The sequence below is a fragment of the Gopherus flavomarginatus genome, chromosome 4 (assembly GCF_025201925.1).
Source record: "Gopherus flavomarginatus isolate rGopFla2 chromosome 4, rGopFla2.mat.asm, whole genome shotgun sequence".
NCBI classification, from domain to species: Eukaryota; Metazoa; Chordata; order Testudines; family Testudinidae; genus Gopherus; species Gopherus flavomarginatus.
Window position 1 is genome coordinate 94,454,665 of NC_066620.1, and position 20,625 is coordinate 94,475,289.

Below are 20,625 nucleotides of genomic sequence, written 5' to 3' on the forward strand. Positions count from 1 at the left end.
AATGAAGATGTGCAACTGCTGGAGTAGTGGAGACAACACAAGTACAACTTTCCTCTGCTCAGTCGAGTTAAATGGTCTGTACATTCCATTCCTGCATCCAGTTCACCCTCCAAGAGAGCCTTCTCAGTCTCTGGTTACACAATTAATGAGAATCATACTTCACTTAAGTCAGAAACTGTAGATGATTTAATGTTTTTACATAGTAATATTTCAAAGGAAATCAGCTATTTTCCAAACCTTGAACTATAGAAGTTATTTATTGACATTACCACCCCTTTTGTCCTTGTATCATGATTATAGGTCAGAGATAGCTAAAGCATTCTCAAGTAGGGCACCTGTGTAGATTAGGTAATTTTATATCAATCATAAATAGGACAAACATGGGAGTCACTTTTAATGCATGCTCCATGGTGACTCTTGATATCAACATTGTACTATTTGGAGGGATCTTTTCTTTCTTTCTTTCTTCATCAGTTTCTTATTATTTCCTCTCCAGTATTCTTGTGCTTGTTTTCTAACCTTTATTAGGGTAGCTTGTGCACATAACTAGAAATATAGTGTATGTGAATAAAATCTAGAACTCAAAAACAAAGGAACTTGCTTCGTTTTGCAAAGCAGAGGCAAATAGCTATCTCCATCCTGCAACTGTACGGTACATGACACAACAGTTTTCCACCATTTTAATATTTCTCTCTGTCATGCCAAAATGGGTTAAATTATGAGGCAGCAGGGGCAGGATTCCAGCAGACTTCAGTTTTATTGAACTTTCAGACCCTCCGGTCTGTATCACTCTAGTAAATAACCCCAACCATGCTACAGTTCTTGATTCACTGGCTATATTGTACTCACAGTTGCTTCTGTCTTTGCAGGGATATATGATTGATGAGCATGCAGCCATGCAAGCACGATGGGAAGAGGCATCCAGAGAAACAATCAAGAAAACAACTAAACCATGTCCTAGTTGCCATGTACCAGTAGAAAAAAATGGTGAGTTTATTGGAGAGTAACCAACACTTGCAGTAACCTCCCTTTTTAAAATTAATTTTACTGTACAAATATTAATGTGTATATAGTCATGCGTATGATTTTGTACTTGCCTAGAGAGAGAGAGGCACAAAAGGAGCCTAGTCTTCCCTGTAATGCTGTTTCTAAAACACTTAGAATAGCACCTTCCATGCAAGGATCACAAAGTGCTTTAAAACCGTTGATTAAGCCTCAGAAGACTCTTGTGACTAGGTAGGCAGGTATTATCTGTTTTATAGACAGGGGAAATAAGGCTCAGAGAGCCAAAATCAAACAGTGGGTCAGTGGAAAAATCAAGAGTCCTGACAACCAGTTCCCTGAGCAAATCACTAGTTGTGCATGTGTGAAGAGAAGCAAACATTGACACTAGTGTGAGGTAAGTGGGCACAGGGAGGGATGAACAGACATCACTCTGTGGACGTGTATTATTTACCACTGTGCACAAGACCAGGATGTAACCCAAAGAATTAAAGTGAATTACTCCAGAGTAACTATTCTTTCTCATAACATTTGTATTACAAACTATACTGAGGTATTTACCACAACCTAACTGTATGATGACATAGTGTTATGAGTTGGGATAAACCTTGTAGGTTAATATAAAACCTCATTGAAATTGATGTGTGCATACACCTTTCACTTACAAAACTAATTTTGAGATAGTTAAGGAAGGGAACAGGCTGTTGAGCTTTCCCAGCCCTGAAGAGAAGGCTGGTAGCCTGCAGAGGCCCTGCCCTTGTAGAAGGAGGGTGCAGATCCCCTAAGCTAAAAGGGGGAAAAAGACTGAAACTTGCGCTGGAGACCCAGTGAACTCTGAAGTGGACTATGATACTCCAGGGCCTGAGAAGTAAGAGAGGCCCTGATCCTGACAGGAACTGCCTACACTGTTTTTTTCCTTCATACCTTCACCTAACATTGATTGCTGACTTGGGGCTGTTTTGTTGTTTTATCTGGGACCTTGAGAGCAGAAGAAAGGTCCAAGAGGCCTCAGCTGGAGGGTTGAGTGTTGGCCCATTAGTAAGACACCCCCCTGCAGCAGCCGTTGGGGGATAATTGGACTCACATGCATGCGCTTCCCACATAGCTCCTACAACAAGGCCTGATAAAGTCCACCCAGGAGTTTTGGATTGTGTGGCTGCGAGGGTTTTTGCTGAATATTGTGGGGGGGAGTTGTTTGTTTCGGGCAGGAGGGAAGAAAGCAGGCAGAACCCAGAAATACAGAATAGACAAGAACAGTGAAGGCAGGAGGCAGTGGAGGAGGAAGAAAGCCAAACAATGGCCAGTAAGCACTGTGTCACCCTAGGAAAAGCTAAAGTGAGAACTTTAAGTCTAGTGTTGGCTGCAGAGGCTTGAGGCTGTAAGTTAAGAGACTGCTTTTTTTTGTTCCTGGTGACCTCTGCACTCAGAGACACATTACTTTTAAATAAACAAGATTGCATCAAAGAAAATACCAGACTCCATCAATTTCTGCTTCCAGCAGGAACATCTCCAGAGCCCTGAACTTTGCTGAGCTGCTCAGGTCAAAAAAGGAGCAACAATATGAATATTAATTATTACTGCTGCTGCTAATTGATTACACCAGTTATTCACACAGGCCTTTACAGTTACAGAGTAAGACATGTTGCTGACCCCAAGAAGCTAAGGCTTCAGACAGGAAAAGGAGTGGAGAGATTATGAGAAAGGAAGTAGGAAGAAGCGGATTTGAAGAAGGAATACATAGGACACTTGGCAGATGGAAAGTGGGAGACTTAGCCAAGCACAAAGAGAGGCGGGAACGAAAGCACGAAATCTAGAGTGGAAAAGGAGGATAGAACTTCGAGTGTTGTGAGCCAGTAGGAGGAAGAGGGCAAAGAGGTAGAAGAGGATTTAACTATTTAGAGCCTTAAAAATTAGTCTTAAAAATACAGCTCTTGAATAAATGTAGAAAAGATGGAAATTATCACCATAAAGCTACTGGCCACGCTGGGAGCAGTGCTGAGGTCATGGCCTTCTCATGGCCACTGTGTGCAACAGAATCTCTGTTTTAATCTACAGAAAACTACATGTTCTTTTCTCTACCAGATGCATGAAGAACATATTGGTATTACTCCCACTAATGGTTCTGGACGTTGCTTGCATACACCGCTCAGCTCAAGAAGAGAATAGACCTTGTATTTTTTTCTGTGCATTACTGTAAAGATAATTGTTACACAAACTGGCTATAAACAGGACAAAACTATCCCTTTGTTTGAAACCCAACCCATGTCAAGGACAAGGGGTGTGTTAAAATGCAAAATCCCCAAGAAATAGTAGCAAGTTAGGAATTCTTAGATGTACTGGAACTGAGGCGTGAAGTATAAAAAGGTGCTGTGCTTGCTTCATCCTCTGATAACGAGTACAGTACGTTCCAGCTTCTGTGCTGGTATTTGCTGACTGCTTGCAATGCATTGTTCCCAGTGTAATGTTACCCATAATCTACAGATTTATATTTTGGTCAAGTTTTTCTTGGTGCAAAATCAAAAGGCTGCTAATGCATCCTTTAACAGTACAGCCTTGTTTAGCACGTTCTGTATTATCATGTATCGATGTAAGGAATCATTGATGTTAAAAAATAAAGTGAGATCCCAGCAGAGCTTTACACTTTATTTTGTTCCGGTTCAAATTACTTTGCTGGAAAATGTAACTATTTTGGCAAGAAGAAATTTCTTACATTTCTCTACGTTATATGAATGAGAAATATCCAAACTTCCACCTATAAATTAGGTGTTTCCTGACTGGCTGGTGAAAGCCAGAAAACGACAGTGTCCACTGCTAACAGAAATGATCAGTGCCTCCCTCTGAGAAGCAAACCTATCAGTCTTCCTAAAAAATGGAATAATCTGTCTAATTCTTTACCAAAAAAAAAATTCTGATACCTCCTCAGCAGGACTGGCTGCTGTGAACACATCATCTCTGTGCTCAAATCCCTCCACTTGCTCCAGCCCCACTTCCATTGTCAGATGAAGGCCTTGATCTTCATCTGCAAAGCCATCAACAGGTCAAGATCCAGTTCCATCAGTTCAATCCACAACCTGTCAAAACAGATGCAGCCATCTGGGACAATGAGCTTTATAAAGCACAGGATCAAATGCATATGAGCTGAGAAATAAAGCTGTGACCAGGATCCCAGGGGAGCCTGCTGAGGTCACGCAGTTAGGGGGAACTGCAAAGCATGGGGCAGGCAATCCCCAAAGCTAATGGATATTCCAATACTTAGATTTACCAAGCCAACACAAAAAAGCTTTGGTATACCTCACTGGTTACTCAGAAATCAACAACACAGTTCCCTTAAAGTAACCCAGCCTCAGGCCTACACCTAGTCACCCAAATCAGATATGATGAAGATTAATGAAAATCTTATTCATCATATAAAAGAAAAGGTTCTACCAATCCCAAAGGATCAGACACATTACCTCCCAGGGTAATGAATATTCCAGATCTTACCCAAATACACGCTTACAGCCAATTCTTATTAACTAAACTAAAAATTTTTTAAAAAGAAAAGTGAGAGAGTATGGTTAAAAGATCAATATACATACAGACATGAGTTCAATTCTTGAGGTTCAGATTCATAGCAGAGATGGTGAGTTTTGTAGTTGCAAAGAGTTCTTTTAGAATTTAGTCCACAGGTTTTAGTCCAATGTCCAATATCATATTCATGGTGTTCCAGCTTAACTGGGATCTCAATCTTGCAACTCAAACTTCCCCTGATGAAGTTTAAGCATATCTGAGATGACAGAATCAGGATCCAAGGCTCTTTTATACTGTTTTCTAGCAGCCATACAGTCCTGGGTAAACAAAAGGCTTTTGATTTAATCTTCTGTTTCCTAAGCACCACCAGTAATTAATTACACAAATTAACATAGGGCAATTTATCCATTAGGCAGTCTATCACAAACTTCAAAGAGGCATATAAACAATGACATTATTTCACCCAAGATTCATCTAAATGTTAATATTCCCTTTTGATCTCTGAATTAATAGTTATAGTGACAGACAGGAACTGTCTGTTTATATGGCTAACATTTATGAGTACACACAGACAATTAGGACACTTCTATGTTCTAACAATATAGGTTTGCATTTCAAAGTTCTAGCCAAACTAACATTGAATGGTCCTAATTACCATTCACATACCTTTCTAACATGACTTTAAAGGTTGGCTTTGGGTCATTCAGCCTGCAAGCTGTTTAATACATGCCAGAAAGGGTTATACTTTGTATAAGATTCATTGCAATTATATAACAGTGGTAGCAATAATGATTTGCATGATTATATTTTATTAGACAAAGTTATAAAAGCATTTTTGAGTCAAAGAGGTTCTGCTATGGAATGAGCTTCCAGAGGAGATTTGTATCAGAGGGGTAGCTGTGTTAGTCTGGATCTGTAAAAGCAGCAGAGAATCCTGTGGCACCTTATAGTCTATAAGGTGCCACAGGATTCTCTGCTGCTTTTACAGAGGAGATTTGTCTAACGTGGAGCCAGATCATCTTCAAGGTGTGCTATAAGACTCTCCTATTTAATAACCTGGAGGATTTATAGCAATATATATATAACACTCATAGAGGATAGACACACACCACAAGCAGCGACTCTTATAGCTCAGAATGAGGAAGAACAGAAGACTCCCTGGAGTCCATTAAGAACCTCATTATACGGGTCTCAAATGTATCTCAAACGTGCTTAGATACTGTATCTCAAACATGCTTAGATACTGCAGTGATGGGCATGATAAGAAACCCTAAGAAAAATAGAATACCATCAGACACTGGGAAAAAAAAAATAGTGTATGTTCTTCTAGGCACTGTCAACTCTCACTTGTCTACACTTTGAACTGTCTTCTTTCTTTCCGCAGCAGTGATTTCAGATTGTCCGTTTATTTAAACAAAACCATGAGTCTTTAGTCTACCCTTTTAATTTTGTTCATCATCTCTGTTCACTGTTTATCCCTCCCCATAGTACTTACACATGCAACCTTACACAGCTATGTGTTGAAATCAGGAAATTCCCACATGCAGGATAAACAGACCTGGCAAGTGGAAACCTCACTGTTAAAGCTGGTCAGTAAAAGTTTGATGGAATAGTTTTCCATTCAAAAATGCAGTTTGGTTGAAATTAAAAACACTTTGAGAAATCCTATCAATTTCTCTAAAATTTCTTTTCTGGGGAAAAAAAATCCAAGCTACCACCTACAAATTAGATCCATTTTGACATTGTCAGAACAAACATTTATTTCCTTTTTGACCTTTCATTTGAGATTGTATTTCTTGGTTGTGTATTATAAAATAAGAAAATCAAAAATGAATTGTTTTGATTTTATTTGAGCAAAATGTTTTGATCAATCCAAAATGAATGTTTTTCTGGAATTTTTTTTTGTGGAGAATTTCACAATGTTTGGGTTTCATTTTGAATCAGCATGAAAACAAGATTTAGAACCTTGAAATCTTCCACGTAATAAAATTTTCATTCTTTGTACAGCTCTACTCGCAGGTGATTAGCCTGTAGAATTGTAGGTTGTCCTGAAAGAATAATACTAGTACATTTTTTGGTGTTAAATATAAACAAGGATAAAAATATCCAGTTCTTTGTAGACATCCTAAATACCCAATTTGTCCTAAAATGTGTCACATCAGTAAGGGTAATATACCTTATCTTCACAATAGGCATCTAAATACCAAAGTTTGCATAGTCTTTAGCTCTTCTGTATTTACAAGAGATTATATTAGCCATCTGGAGTTTAATCTATGTACAATTCCAGTGTAAGAAAGAGATCATGATATTTTCAGCATTTGTTGACTTTTATTTTCAGCATTTGTTTATATTGTACATTTATGCTTGAGTTAGGAGATTTCATTTTATAGTTAACATAGTTACCATTTGACATGCATTGCTTTAATGACTGTTAGCTACTTTTAATGTATAGCCATTTTTAAAAAAACTAATTAAAGGCAGGGACATGGAGATTAGGTTACTCAAAGTACAGGGGAATGCAAAACACTTAACGAAAAACATAGGAAACATACCAACACGATTAAAAGAATCCTCCAGATATAAAGAATGGCATTCAGCTTTAACCGCTAGTGCCATTTTGAGATAAATATCAATCCATCACTAAAATTTGGATATCTGGATGTATTCTGTTTGCAATTTCACAGCTGTTAAATCCCAACTCTGGTTAAGAACTGAATTTTGATCCACTCTTATCAGCTCCCCATGTAGTCGTGAGTTATTTCGAAGGACTAGATTTCACTTAGTCCTTACATAATTAGTTGAGGAGGATACAAGAATCCTTCTCTCCTCCTCAATACCTTGCACATTGTCTTTAAGGGTCAGGCAGAGCTGCAGTCCTTACTCCTCCAAGCTGTGGAGCATAACCAACTTGCAGAGAGGAACAAGCCACATCTAATAAAGGGATATAGTGACAGGTATTGGAGAGCTCCAGGAAGGGATTCAGCAGTTCTTCACCACCCTTTACTCCACAGATGAACTTAATGGGCATAATCTACTACTTATAAATGAATTTCAAAGACCATGGGTTAACAGGCTTATACACATTCTCCTTACTTTGTTTTCTAAGCCCCAAAGACAGTTCTGTCTTTCCTTTTTTTGCAGGTGGATGCATGCACATGAAATGTCCTCAAGCTCAATGCAGATTTGAGTGGTGCTGGAACTGTGGTTTGGAGTGGAACAGGACCTGCATGGGAGACCACTGGTTTGACTAATAGTTCAGTAGTGCTAAGAGCAGCCAACCACTTGATTGTTGTCTGGGTCAAATCCTGAACTCTCTGCTTAGGCGTAACTCCCATTGGCTTCTGGATCAAGATGTTCAGAATCAGGCCTACTGTTTGTTTGTTTATTTCCTTGTATATCAGAGCACACCAAAAATTGAGTTCAGGTAATCTTAAGAGTTTTAAACCCACAAAGGCAGGAGAAATTCAGACAGCCAGACTCACTAGTGCTGACACAGAAGGGGTAAATTCCATCTCCCTGCACCAGGGCACCTGACTGGTATATAAGGCAGGCAACGTCACCACCAGCAACTCTCCTTGGGTTTCTGTTCTTTCCCTTATGATCAGGGCTCCATAAATTTCACCGGCAAAAGCAGCGATGGGGGTATGCACTGAATCAGAGATGCCCTTTCTCAGTTAGCACAATCCAATTTGAGGGAAATTCTGGCTCTTTACACCTCCCTCCCCTAGTGGAAGGGAGGCTGTGGCAATTTTCTGCCTTTGCAGTGTTTTTCCCTGACAGATTATCAGCTGGGACCCTGACTCCGACCGAGAGTCTTAGCAGAAACAGCAGACTTAGGCATCCTAGTTGTGCCTGTATATTTGAAACATATGTTACGAAAAATCACTCAATATATTCTTTACAGATTCATGTCATATACAGCTTTTACAGGATTAGTAAAAGATGCAGTTTCAGCTTTAACTGTTTTTGCTGTGGTGGCTGCAAGTCGGAGTAATGGTGTTATGTGAGTGAGATTCCGGAGATTTTGTTTTTTGTTTTGCTTACCGCAATATTTTTGGCATGATATTGGGGCAGCTTCTTGGGGCTTATTATGGTGGTTCTGTGGAGATTTATTAGGATTTGGGTGTAATTATGAAAATATGTTCACTGCATAAACAATCAAGGCACCTGCATTCATTTTGGTGAGTGCATGTTAATAGGCGTGCACCAGGTATTTGCCACACCTCAAAATTTGAACATCCTTCCTATCTCACCTGCTTTAAACTGTTTTGGTTTGTGTTTTTTTTAAACACCAAAAGGCCAGTCATAGGCTATGTAAAGATTTGCATAACTCAGATTACAAAAGAAAAATAAAGCAGTTTAAATGAATGGACTTTTGTGCTCCTTATTGTACTTTCTGCACTTGAATATAATATAAATGCTTACAAAGATTTTGGACCTAATCCTTTGCTGGTGTAGATTGTTGATTTATACTAGTTGAGAATCTGGCGCTTTGAATAAGAATTTCTTTATTAGAAGAAAACAAATTCCAGGGCTAAGAACATCATGATCCATGTCTGAATCACGGGATTTTTTTGTTTTTGTTTGTTTGCTTGCTGTATGGCTGGGTTATAGGCATCTGAAAGTAAGTGTTACTGTTATCAATCCATGTAGATCCAGGGAGCATGGGTTTCCTATTTGATCATCACTTTGACGAAACACATGGGAGCATTCAGTCATCTCTGGGGGTCGTTACATAAAAAGTATGTGGAGATGATAAAACTGAGTAAATGTAGAGAATAGAAAGAGAAAAGGCACAGAGGAGCAGAAAGTGTGAGGAAAGGAAAGAAGAGAAGAGAATGTTTAAGAAAAGAGAGCAAAAGTTTAATTGTTTAAGATCCATTTTCCACCAGGACTCTGGAGAACTAAAGTGTACATGAAACTGGCTGCATTAAAGTTTGGATTGCGATAGTGTAATGCAGCCTAGCACATTCAAAATGTATCATCTTAATGGGGTATTTTATTATTCAGATCTCTATCCCTTGATTTGATTTCATGCACTAGGGTATATTTTGTAATTTACGTGGCCTGTTGTCAACTGGCTAGCGATAATCACACTGCATCCAGCAAAAGTAATTTTTATTTTTATTTTTATGCAGTGTGACTTGGGAAGTCGTCACTACAGTGCTTCATTTGTGCCAGGGCTGAGCCCCAGCACCTCTTGGTTTGGCAGTTCATAGCCGTGGCACCTCTGGCGTCCGGCTTGACGCGTCAGTTATGAAAGTTTAAAAAAAAAAAAGTTGCTTGAGCCCTAGCACCTCTTTCAGTACAAATTCAGCCCTGTGTCGCTATATTTCATATCAACAAATATTTGGATCAAGCTGAGGCCCAAGTCTTTCCCACATTTACTTAACATATTTCTTACAGAGGAAAGACAATGTGGCTGTAAAGTGAGTTTCACCAGGATAGCACTACCTCTCAAGGGTTAATGTCTCATAATGCCTCAAAATATGTAATTTATGGGCCCTGAGCCAAATCCTATTGCAGTCAACGGGCTTTGGAGCAGCCTCTATAGTTATTTTTGGGGCCCCAGTAGAGGGGGTTTCTGAGTAATAAGATTAGAAATATCTCTTCTAGAAACAGACTTGTCAGAGGTTGGGATTATGAATGTTTGTCCAAGATATAACCGGGGGGAAAAAGACGATTAAAGAAAGGGGTTCAGGATTTGTGCTGCATCATTTATTTTCAAGGCCTGACTCTGTAACTGTTCCTCACATGTAACTCTCATTGAAATCAATTAGCCTTGTGCACATATTGCAACAGCAGAATTAGGCTCTAGGGACCAAATACTGCTTGCCTTCCTCACTTGGAGGTTTTTAAGAACAGGTTAAACAAACACCTGTCAGAGATGGTCTTGGTGTACTTAATCCTGGCTCAGTGCAGGAGGCTGGACCAGATGACCTCTTGAATTCCTTTCCAGCCCTACATTACTGTGATTCTAGTTTCTCGAGACTACTGTTTCCTTGGCCCTTGGTGGAGTCTGGAACTGAGATGTTTCTGAGGAGGGCTGATTCAGGCAGTATTTCTGTCCTAATAAGTGTCTCATCTCTCGTGGTCTCTGCCCTGGCATTTTCCATGTAGTCCTTACAGGCAACATACGTGGTCTTATAGGTGCCAGCTTCCTCATTTCCCAACCCCCATCCTGCCCCAGGCCCTGCCCCCACTCCACCCATTCCCCCAAGGCCCCACCTCCACCCTGCCTCTTCCTGCTTCACCCCTTCCCCGCCTCTTCCCACCCCATTCTGCCCCTTCCCTCCAGCATTCTCCCCCCTCCACCTCCTACATGCTGCTGAACAGCTGATCTACAGCAGGTGGGAGGTGCTGGGAGGGACTGGAGGAGCTGATTGGGGCCTGCCGGCAGGTGGGAGGCATTGGAACAGAGGGGGAGGAGCTGACTGGGGCCAGCTGGTGGACAGGAGGCACTGTGGGGGGAGGAAGAAGAGCTGGTCCATGGGGCTGCTGGTGGATGCTGAGCACCCACTATTTTTTTCCATGGCTGCTCCAGCCCTGGAGTCGTCGCTTATGCATGGTCTTGTATTAGCAGCAGGCTCTGGATTTTGCCAAGAATAAGAGCCCTGGCTGGGCACACTTTTCCTCTTTGAAACTCCCTCTCTGACTTTCCCAAACTTCAGTGCTGCTTTTCCTCAGCCTTTTATTCCTCATACTCTGGCGGGGGAGTACCTGTTTTCTGATTTATTCAAAAGGTCTCTGGTGACCTTTCCTGGCCTCAATTTTGTACTTTGCAAAGAAATTACTTTTTTGTTGCTCTGGCAGTTGGGATTAAAACCATTACTTCAATGAGAAGGGTTTCAGGCCATTTTCCCTTTTGGAGTCCCTGTTGCAAGTGAGACAGGATTTCTGTGAGCCTCCTTGACTCTATGGCGCCTTCACTCTACACTGGTTATATGAACCATCTTGAGTGTCAGGACTGAAATACCAAACACCAGGTAGGTTATTCAGAAAATCGCATCTTTAAATATACAGACTTTTGCTAAAACAGACTATTCTATACAGCATTGTTTCCTAAAGTGTGGGCTGTACCCCCAGTAAGGGGGAAGAGAGTCTGGACAGATCTCGTAGTTGTTCTCGAGAGCGCCAGCTTTTATTTTATTTTTTAAAAGTAAGTTTCTATCTGTTATGGTTGCAAAGAAAATCTTCAAAACAAGAAGTTCAACTGATGCAGAGAATCTGCCTGAATTTGCAGAGAGCCTGGAAAAATTACTCCAAGGTGAAAACTTCTCCATTCATTTCAGTGGATACTAACTCAGATTCCAGGAGGGATACTTTAAGGGTGAGCACTGTTAACTATTTCCTTGCTAATTAAAGCATGAGAGGAAGTATCATATTGTAGAGCAACCTTAACATTTTCCACAATGGGGAAAGATGCTAAGAATTATCTGAGGTAGGTGGGGAAGCAGAAGTGATTTCATTTCCCTGAAGGGGGGATTCAGCTTTCAAAATTTTGGGAACTCTGTTGTAAAAGGATACTGTTAACTCTTGTTTTCCTGACCTGCTGTGAGACCCTCCACTCTCTGCACCTCACTTTCCCATCTGTCAGAGGGGAATAATTATATTACCCGCCCTTTGTAAAGTGCTTTTAAAATCCACAATAAAAATCAATATATATAAATGCCAAATATTGTTTTTTAATTAGTTTTCAATATTATTCTATTCACTAACCTTCTCACCCTTCCAATATTTTTAAATATTTGGAAATCAACTTAAGTGTTTGGGCAAAATTATTTACATGTTATGTGCATTTTTTAAACATTTAAAAGTACAATTCATTACAAATATTATTTTCACTGAACAGATGTTCAATTTGGATTAAAACTGCAATCACTCACCTTATTTTTAGACTAAGTACTCTTCAAACCTGACACTGCTATTCTGAAGCTTGAACATCATTGAAAGGAAGTAGAGTGGAGAATTGCGTCTGTCAGGTTTGTTTTTTTTTTTTGTTTTTTTTTGAGATTTGTTCATAATAACAAAGTGATTTTTAACAACTCTCCATCTATCTCAGACTTTGTAACACATACATTACTTTAAGATGTATTGTGGGAAATGATAATTATATAATCCCATATGAACATATAGTATATACCCAACAACTCCACTGAACTGATGGTATAAGCACACTGGACCTGATCCTGATCTTACTGATGTTGGTGTAACTAGATGGGCTTCAGTGGCATTACTCTGGATTTATACCCATGTAAATATTAGAATCAGGCCTAGTATATTATTCCCTTTTCCCCAGAAATTACCATAACAATGAATGGAGAAACTATCCTTTTGATTCCTGTTGGTAATGGCAAAAAGCCTAATTCAAATAAAGAGAAGACAATAAGAGTCCTACCATTGTTTAAAAGGACTTTGGATCAGGCTAATAGAGCTCCTCAATTCTGAAATGTTTCATATCCAGCCAAGGGATCCAATCCAAAGCCCACTGAAGTCAATGAAAAGACTTAGTGGCTTCCACGCTGTCAGGACAGAATTTAGGACACTGGCAGGATAGTCTTGGCAATCATGCACTGTTACTTCCTACGCACATTTTGTCTCCAGAGATATCTGTTCTATACTCTTCACAAGCACTAAGACTTGTTCTCGTAGTGCAGTCTGGACACAATTTAGTTTGTGTTAAATGGATTATGTACAGGATGGATAATGAAATATTCAATAAATTATCCCTATAATCATTCAACCCTACAACAACAACGAAAATCTCTAATACTTAATTCCAGTTAATTAGCAACTAAATCTGAACACTTGGTAGATTAAGAATCCAAAAGCTAGTCTCCTTAAGGACAAAGAATATCTCGTACCTTAGCATAGGTAATATTTGGATGCCATGATTTTGGCTAAAATTGTTTTTATAAGCAAGGCTGCCTGTGTCACAAACTGCAAAACAAATAAATTCCATTTTAACTAGCTATAAATCTAATGCAATATATTGTACTTTAGAACAATACTGCAGTCATACTGGAAATACTTGTTTAATGAAACCAAGGGAATACACTGGAAGTATTCACTTCCACCTATTAGAAAAGAAAAATCACAATTCTTCGAGTGATTGCTCAGGTGTATTCCACAGTAGATGTGCGTGCTCGCCACGTGCACCGGTGCCGGAAGTTTTTCCCTTAGCAGTACCTATATGGGGGGAGCACCGCTGTGACCCCTGAAGTGGCACCTCTATATCGCACTATAAGGGGAGCCGCGCACTTCCCCCCACCCTCAGTTCCTTCTTGCCTCCAGTGAAGGTAGTCGGAACTTCATGCTACAGCCTTGCTGCAGCTTCTCTAGTTAGCCTTAGTAGTACAGTTGTTCCAATAGTTGAATAGTTTCTCAAGTTAGTTGACTGGGCTCGGGGCATGCCCTGTGCCCCAGGCTTCAAGTCTTGCTACTCCTGTCGCAGTTCTATGCCAAGAAGCGACCCGCATACTCAGTGTCTCTGCTGCTTGGGCGAAACTCATGTAAGTGAGCGCTGCAGGATCTGTGGATCATTCAAGCCACGGACTAAGAAGAAGAGGGACATTAGGCTTCGCGCTTTCCTAATGGAATCAGCGCTGGCCCCAGCACCGGCACACCAAATGGACTCGGCGCCCGGCACTGCATCCTCGGTGCAGAGCGAAGTCCCCTCCACTAGCCAGCACTGCTCCCCTCTAAGAAACAACAAGGGAAGACTCAGCGGCACTAGAGAAGGAAAGGGGTGAGGCCGGACCCGAGCTGGGCAGCCCGCGATCCCCCTTGGGACTCAGGCCTCTGAATCACATTGAGTGGAGCAGCCTGGTCCCTTCCACATGTGCCTCCCTTGCGGTGAGAATGCTGTCGGCATCGGAGGCTGCACAGGCCGCGCATGACATCCAAACCCTCCCGGTACCCAGGGCGCCACCTGAGACGGGCCCCTGATCTAGAGGGAAGCCGCCACTGGGAGCACAACAGACCTCCCCGACATGGCATAGTCCCCGCTCCGAGGACCACTCGCTGCCTCGCTCGACACGGTCTTCCTGCAGCTCGCACCAGCCTCTGCTCCACTCAGGCTGACCAGCTCACCGCCTGCACAGTAACCTCGGGGCTCCTCCACACCTTGTGACCAGGGACACAGGCACCGAGACAGGTGCCGCCGATGTTCTTCCTTGCGTTGCAGCTACCGTAGCCGATCCCAATGGCACCATCGTCGACGCTCCAACTTGAGTTCCCGCTCTACCAGACCTCACACATGGGACTCCTCTCACAGTCCACTGGCACCGGCGCATCATAGCTCCAGCTGCCGGGTCGAGTACAGGAGCAGCACCTCGGACAGGTACCGATCCTCATTGTTGAGGTCCCGGTCACGCGGAAGGCATTGTCGCAGGCACCGTTGCTCTCGCTGCTCCTACGGTACCGTACGGTTGACGGTGACCTCAGCATTGGCACCCAGCCACCCATCTCCAAGTCGTGCGGCTCAGCAAGAACAAACTGCGCCGCCTGCACCCCAAGTCGGTCAGTGGCACGGTACACCATTGCAGGGGCAGTGGTGTCAATTGGCACCACGGCAGCAGATGCCCGCCCAGGCAAGATCTTGCTCAGTGGCCGGAATGTCCCAGGCTCCTTTGGCCTCCCCTCCTCCTACCGTTGACATCATTGAGTGTTCCACTTGTAGGAGGTTTGCAGGTTCAGGTCATTTGTGCCTTACCTAGGGGTACATAGTGACTCAAAGTCAAAGCCAGGAATAGAACCAATGTCTCCTTATGCCTATTTTGCTGCTCAGACCCCTAAACACATTGTGGTTACATCTAGGACACAAATATTATACAGATTCTATTGTACTTAATACCATGTGTGTTTTTTATTTATTTTTCAATCTGTAAGCCAGAATGTGTTATCTCTGTGTACCAAATTTAGGAGAATATATCTCCCTTTCCTTCACATGTGTTTGTCCATCACCTCCCACTCTGCCTTTCTGTGTATATATATGCGAGTGTGCTTTTACTAGTCTCGTCAGCTATTTTCAAAATGCAGCTCGTCCTGCTTCACTGGATGATATACAGTACCCAGCACATATAGGGCTGGGGAAGATGGATAATACAATTATTTTCTAGTTTTCAAATAAAATTTACAACCTAGATTTCAAATTGATTAAACTTTTTTTGGTTTGTGGGTACCCAACTTTGGACAACTTGAAATGGCCTCAATTTCAGAGGCTGGACATTTAGCTCTTGTGACAATCAAGTCTCTTAAAAGTCTCTCCACTTAGGCATACAAAGTTGAAGAAATCAAAATATTTTTGTTCCCTTTTAAAAATCTAGGTTTCCGTGTCTGATTAGTAGTGATATTTTTTTTTTAATTCCTCTCTGCTGTGAAAGGGAGGAGTACCGAGTTGTGAGGACAGTTTAGGTTCTTAGGTGGGAGATACGGTAAGAACATCCATTTTTTCATGTCTCCCTCCTAAATCTCTCCAGTATGTAGAGGTTAGTGGAGTGGCACCCATTTACACCAGGTCTGAATCTGTCCATTTAATTCAACAGATTTGAGGAATCATATTGAAATAGTCCTGAAACCCCTAGACTGTGGAATTGCTGTAGAATTTAGTTAGCATTCCCTACCTTGGCTATTTGATAATACTGTTTTATCTTCCATGTTATTGAGAGATAATGCTACTGATATCTGTTACAAGTTATTATCTCTTCCAGTTGGCATTGTTTCCTATGGCAACATCATCTTGTTGTTATGAGCTGGTGTAATGCAGCATGTAAAAAAAAAAATCACAGTCTGGGCTGCTAGCTTGAAAGGTAACTTGTGTCTACACTTCAATATTTTATAAAGCATTCAAACTAACATGCATTTTGATAGCCACGAAATTATATGTTACCACTTATATATTCTCAGGCACATTTCTTCTGTCTGCTTAAGCCTATTCTTTGTATTGTCATCACAATTTGCCTTTTTTCTCTCCGTCTGCTTTCATTTAATGTTTCTGAAGGGGTTTGGTAAGGTGTTTTTTTTCTTTTATTTTTTTTTTGTAAATTCTTCCTGTCACTTTTCTGCATTGTAGAATCCTTAATTCCTCTCCACCCTCATGTGGGCTTTGCAATGCTCAGTGAGCCTTGAAGAACCTGCTGTAATGTCACCCACTACAATAGACAGAAAGAGATGATTCCTCAAAACAAAAATCAGTTTTGACGCAAATTGAGGTAGTCGTGCCAGAATCGTACTCCTTCAGAAACACAGGCTTCTGCCACATGAGCTAAAGGACTTCTCTTTAAGGGCCAGTTTGTGAAGACCCTTATTCAGGTGCACTGAGCCTGGGGGAAGTGTGTGGAGCCCCTTACCCTTTTCATGAGGAGCGTTCCCTCAGCACAGCCTTGGGAGCAGAGGGCCCCCCCAAGCATGAAGGGAGGCAATAATGCCATGCCACTCACCAATCCTCCTACAGCCCATAAAGTGGGCCGGTCCCATCAGAAAGATCATATTAAAATCTGAAGCATCTTGTATGGTCCCCTTTCACACTGGGCTACTTAGGAATAGATTGTCTCTCTTTCAGGAATAATTCCTCTGTCACAGGGTGAATTGGTCTTTTAAGAGGGAACTGGTCCAAACCACTTGTGTCTCATTAACATTCTGAGTGAGGGCAGCTGGCTTCTCTGAAGAACCTGAGCAGAACAAGAAATGGGAGGGGGAAGTTGTAGCTGGGTTGAGGAAGCAGTTGTAGGTGAGTGCTGTGGGGAATAAGGGGACTGTTTGGATTATAATACAGTTCTAGGAAGGAGGGCCAGGGACTCCTAGTCCAAGGAAAGAGAGAGACTGAACTGAACCCAACTCTGGGAAGGAGTGCTTGGGGCTCCTGGTTGAAGGAGACAGAAATGTTTGATGACCAGCCGGTAAAGTACGTATAGACTAAACAAATTGAATCCCTCTCCACAAGGAGAATGTTTTAAAATGATATATCCTGGGTGATGAGTTTGAGGAGCCTTGTCAGAGAGGGAAACTGAAGTAGGTTGCTGAAGAGCCACACCAGGCCATGAGAGGGTGCCTGGGAAGTGGCCACCCATTAACAGCCTCAGTCGGCTGCCCAGGAAATGGAGCAATTTCACAGCTGCCCTACTTGGGCTGGTAGCTAAATATCATAATTTGGCCTTTTCCTTTCGGTATTAGTAAGTCTTTCACCCTCTGTTTTGTGGGTCAGCATTTAGAGAGTAAAATCACATATTCAAAGTCAGTGTTTTTTGGCATAAATCTGTATTATGTACAAAGTCAGTTCATTACAGCACTATCTGTGAGGAAGCGAAGAAACAAGTGAAAGACAAGATGAATAAAGGGTGACCCAATGGCCCCTCTGTATTCGTCTCCTATCCTGGGAGCATAAAGCTCTCTTCTCAATTTAGTGACTCCTGTTCTTAATTTTTCGTTGGAGCCTAAGCTGTGGGGAAGGAGGAAGAGGAAAATCACAAGAGGACAGAAAGAAGAAGATAGGAAAGATCTAGGGAAATAAAAGGCTAAAAAAAAAACAACTCACAGTTGATAGAGAATCTCCAGAGAAGTCTCTCAGAGATCATCAAAGCAAATGAAAGCACAATCCTGCAGGCCCGCAGCTTCCAGAGAGGAAATGGCTTTGCAGATTAGACCCCTCACCTCTTTTTCTTCAGCAGCGTGGCTTTGACCTGATCTGGCTGGTCTTGTTTTTAGGTAAGTGCTAGACTGGTGTTGCAACTTCTTCACAGCCTACCATGCAACCAGACCTCTCATTGCCTTTTTTCTGCTATTTTTTCCTGCCACCTCAACCCCATGCTCCTGACCATAGCTGAATGTGAATACCCCCTAAGACTGTGGGATCCCTTGTTTCCTACTCCTTTCCCTTTACACTGTATGAGGCATGGATTTCCTTCCATCACTCTTTCTGAGGTCATATGTTATTTTATTATTTTATTAGCAATTCTTCTCTTTTAATTTGTTTTATTTTTGTATTGCATTCATGTCTTTTTTAAAAGAATAATGAAGAAATGATTCTCCACCAGAAAATAAAATATGCAGTAGGACATCAACTACCTTATGCTTAGGCTTTTGTCACCAGAGAGCCAGAGTAATTCACATACATTTAATGAAACTACCCTCATGACACCTCTTGGAAGTAGCAAAGTACTGCTAGTCTCTCGGTGTCTCAGCTCCCCATCTGTAAAATGAGGATAAGGGTGGGATTTTCAAAGGCATTCAGCTTTGTAACCTAACTTGTCTACTATTGAAGTCGATGGGAATTTTACCATTTATTTCACTGGGAGCAAAGTTGGGCCAATTTTGAGCATTTTCGAAAATCCCACCTAGCTCTCCACAGGAAGTCTCTGGCAGAGCAGGAACTCCCAGTTTCCTGCATCTCAGTTTGATGCTTTGCCCACAAGACCATCTTTTCCCTCTCTCATTTTCAATTACATTATGACATACCATTGACTAATATGAGTGCACCATTGAAAGACTTCCTAATTTACATACAACTGATAGTGTGTACCCTTTTATTCCTGTTCTCACTTGGTACCTGTTTATATTGTCTCCGTGGTTAAAAGCTGTGCCACATATTCTGAAGTTCTTATCCCCTTTAGCTTAAGTTATGAGTGAAGAATTCAGGCTATTTCTGTATATTTTTTAAATGTAAAACAGCAGTACAGAAACAGCAATAGAATTCAGACACCTTTTATACTGTGTCCAAAAGAGGTTATATAGTACAGAAGCACAGGTCTCGGTAATAGGTTGCTTTTGTCTAAAACCCCAGACTAATTTAAACCAGGAAGAATTCTGAACTATTTTCTTGCCAAGGCAAGGAGATCATGATGTGGTAAATGAATCTGGAAAATCAACTCATAAAATTATATCCAAAGTTCAAGTGTTGAAAAGACATCCCAGCCACCCTCATCAAAATTTTTGCTGCGTTCACTGTCACAATATGTAATAGACTTCATTTGCTGCCCAAAGGCGAAAAAGTCTGTGGTACATAAATTAAAATTGATAATTATAATTGATCAGGGATGAAACTATTTTGATCTGAGTTGGCAACTTCTAGCAATGACCTTACTAAATCTAAATCTTAATCTTTGCCAAAATGTTAGTGTCAGGATTCATTTAGCAATGATAAGGGCATGCATAAGCTGCAATCACTGGGGTCTTTATAATATTTCATAAGTACAGGGATCAAAGCTGTTTTTAATTATTCAGGTCAGGGGATTTTATGGAAAGCAAATACAGCTTTCAAAATGGGATCAGCAATAAGCCCTTTTATGGAAAGACATCTTCCACTGTAGTAGCAGTGTCTAAATATTATGTACCCCAGAGAAAAGAGATGACATTTACAATGCATATGGATCAAAACAGGAGGTGGTATTTCATTTTGGTGGTTCTTTGTATGAACTCTGTGGTAGCTTTCTTTAAATAAAAATAGAAAGGTAACTCTACACTAGAAAAGGTTTGTCATTATAGCTATTCTGACAAACGCTCCTATTGTAGACGCAGTTAATACCAGCAAATAAATGCTTTTTCTGGTATCACTAATACCCATTGGTAGAACTTGCTAGCCTGTTTCTACAGCCCAGGAAAGCCTCATTGCTATGCCCAAGTCTCTTTTGGGGCATAGTTCTATTCTTCAACATAACAATTGTGAAAAATATCAAACAAAAAGCAGTTCCTCTGCTCACCTTAAGCCACAGCTCCTTGAGTCTTTTCCTCTTGTCTCTCAGTGCTGAAAGAGGATACCCCTTTGCCTTCAATCCCTTAGCTTCAGGGCCTACTGCAGGACTGAAAATAGCAGTGTGAATGTTGGGTCAAGTGACAGTTTGGTCACTCAGGGCCACCCACTGCCTGGGTCTGACCTTAAGTGGCAAGGGAAGGGAAGTGGGGTGAAGGGGGCGGAGTGAAGCTGAGGTAGAGAGACTGGGTGGTGGGGAGAGGGTTGGAATTTACTTCCCGTCAGCACAGGGCAAAGAGAACCAGAACTTTCTCCAGTTTTGACTGGAATGTCCAGAGCTCCCAACTTTGGCTGTTTCTGCTCTTAGCAGATGGAGTCTCTGGCTGGCTGCTCTGTGCAGTTCTTCCCCAGGGCTGTATGGTGGAGGG

At 41.4% G+C, this 20,625-nt stretch overlaps 1 protein-coding gene and 1 long non-coding RNA gene across 3 annotated transcripts in view; one reads left to right on the top strand and one right to left on the bottom strand.

Annotated features, from left to right (window-relative positions):
- Positions 1–8,880, top strand: part of PRKN (parkin RBR E3 ubiquitin protein ligase) — a 1,230,739-nt gene extending 1,221,859 nt beyond the window's left edge. For both annotated transcript variants that reach the window (XM_050949117.1, XM_050949116.1), the window contains 2 exons: positions 870–987; positions 7,654–8,880. In XM_050949117.1, the coding sequence (XP_050805074.1) occupies positions 870–987; positions 7,654–7,763 (228 nt within the window). In that variant the 3' untranslated portion in view covers positions 7,764–8,880. The remainder of the gene's footprint in view (positions 1–869; positions 988–7,653) is intronic.
- LOC127049007 (uncharacterized) overlaps positions 1–20,386 on the bottom strand; it is a 43,795-nt gene extending 23,409 nt beyond the window's left edge. The window contains exons 1-2 of the long non-coding RNA XR_007773842.1: positions 20,208–20,386; positions 3,918–4,073 (exon numbers count right to left, since the gene is read on the bottom strand). This is a non-coding gene — a long non-coding RNA (uncharacterized LOC127049007). The remainder of the gene's footprint in view (positions 1–3,917; positions 4,074–20,207) is intronic.
- Positions 20,387–20,625: the final 239 nt, after the last annotated feature.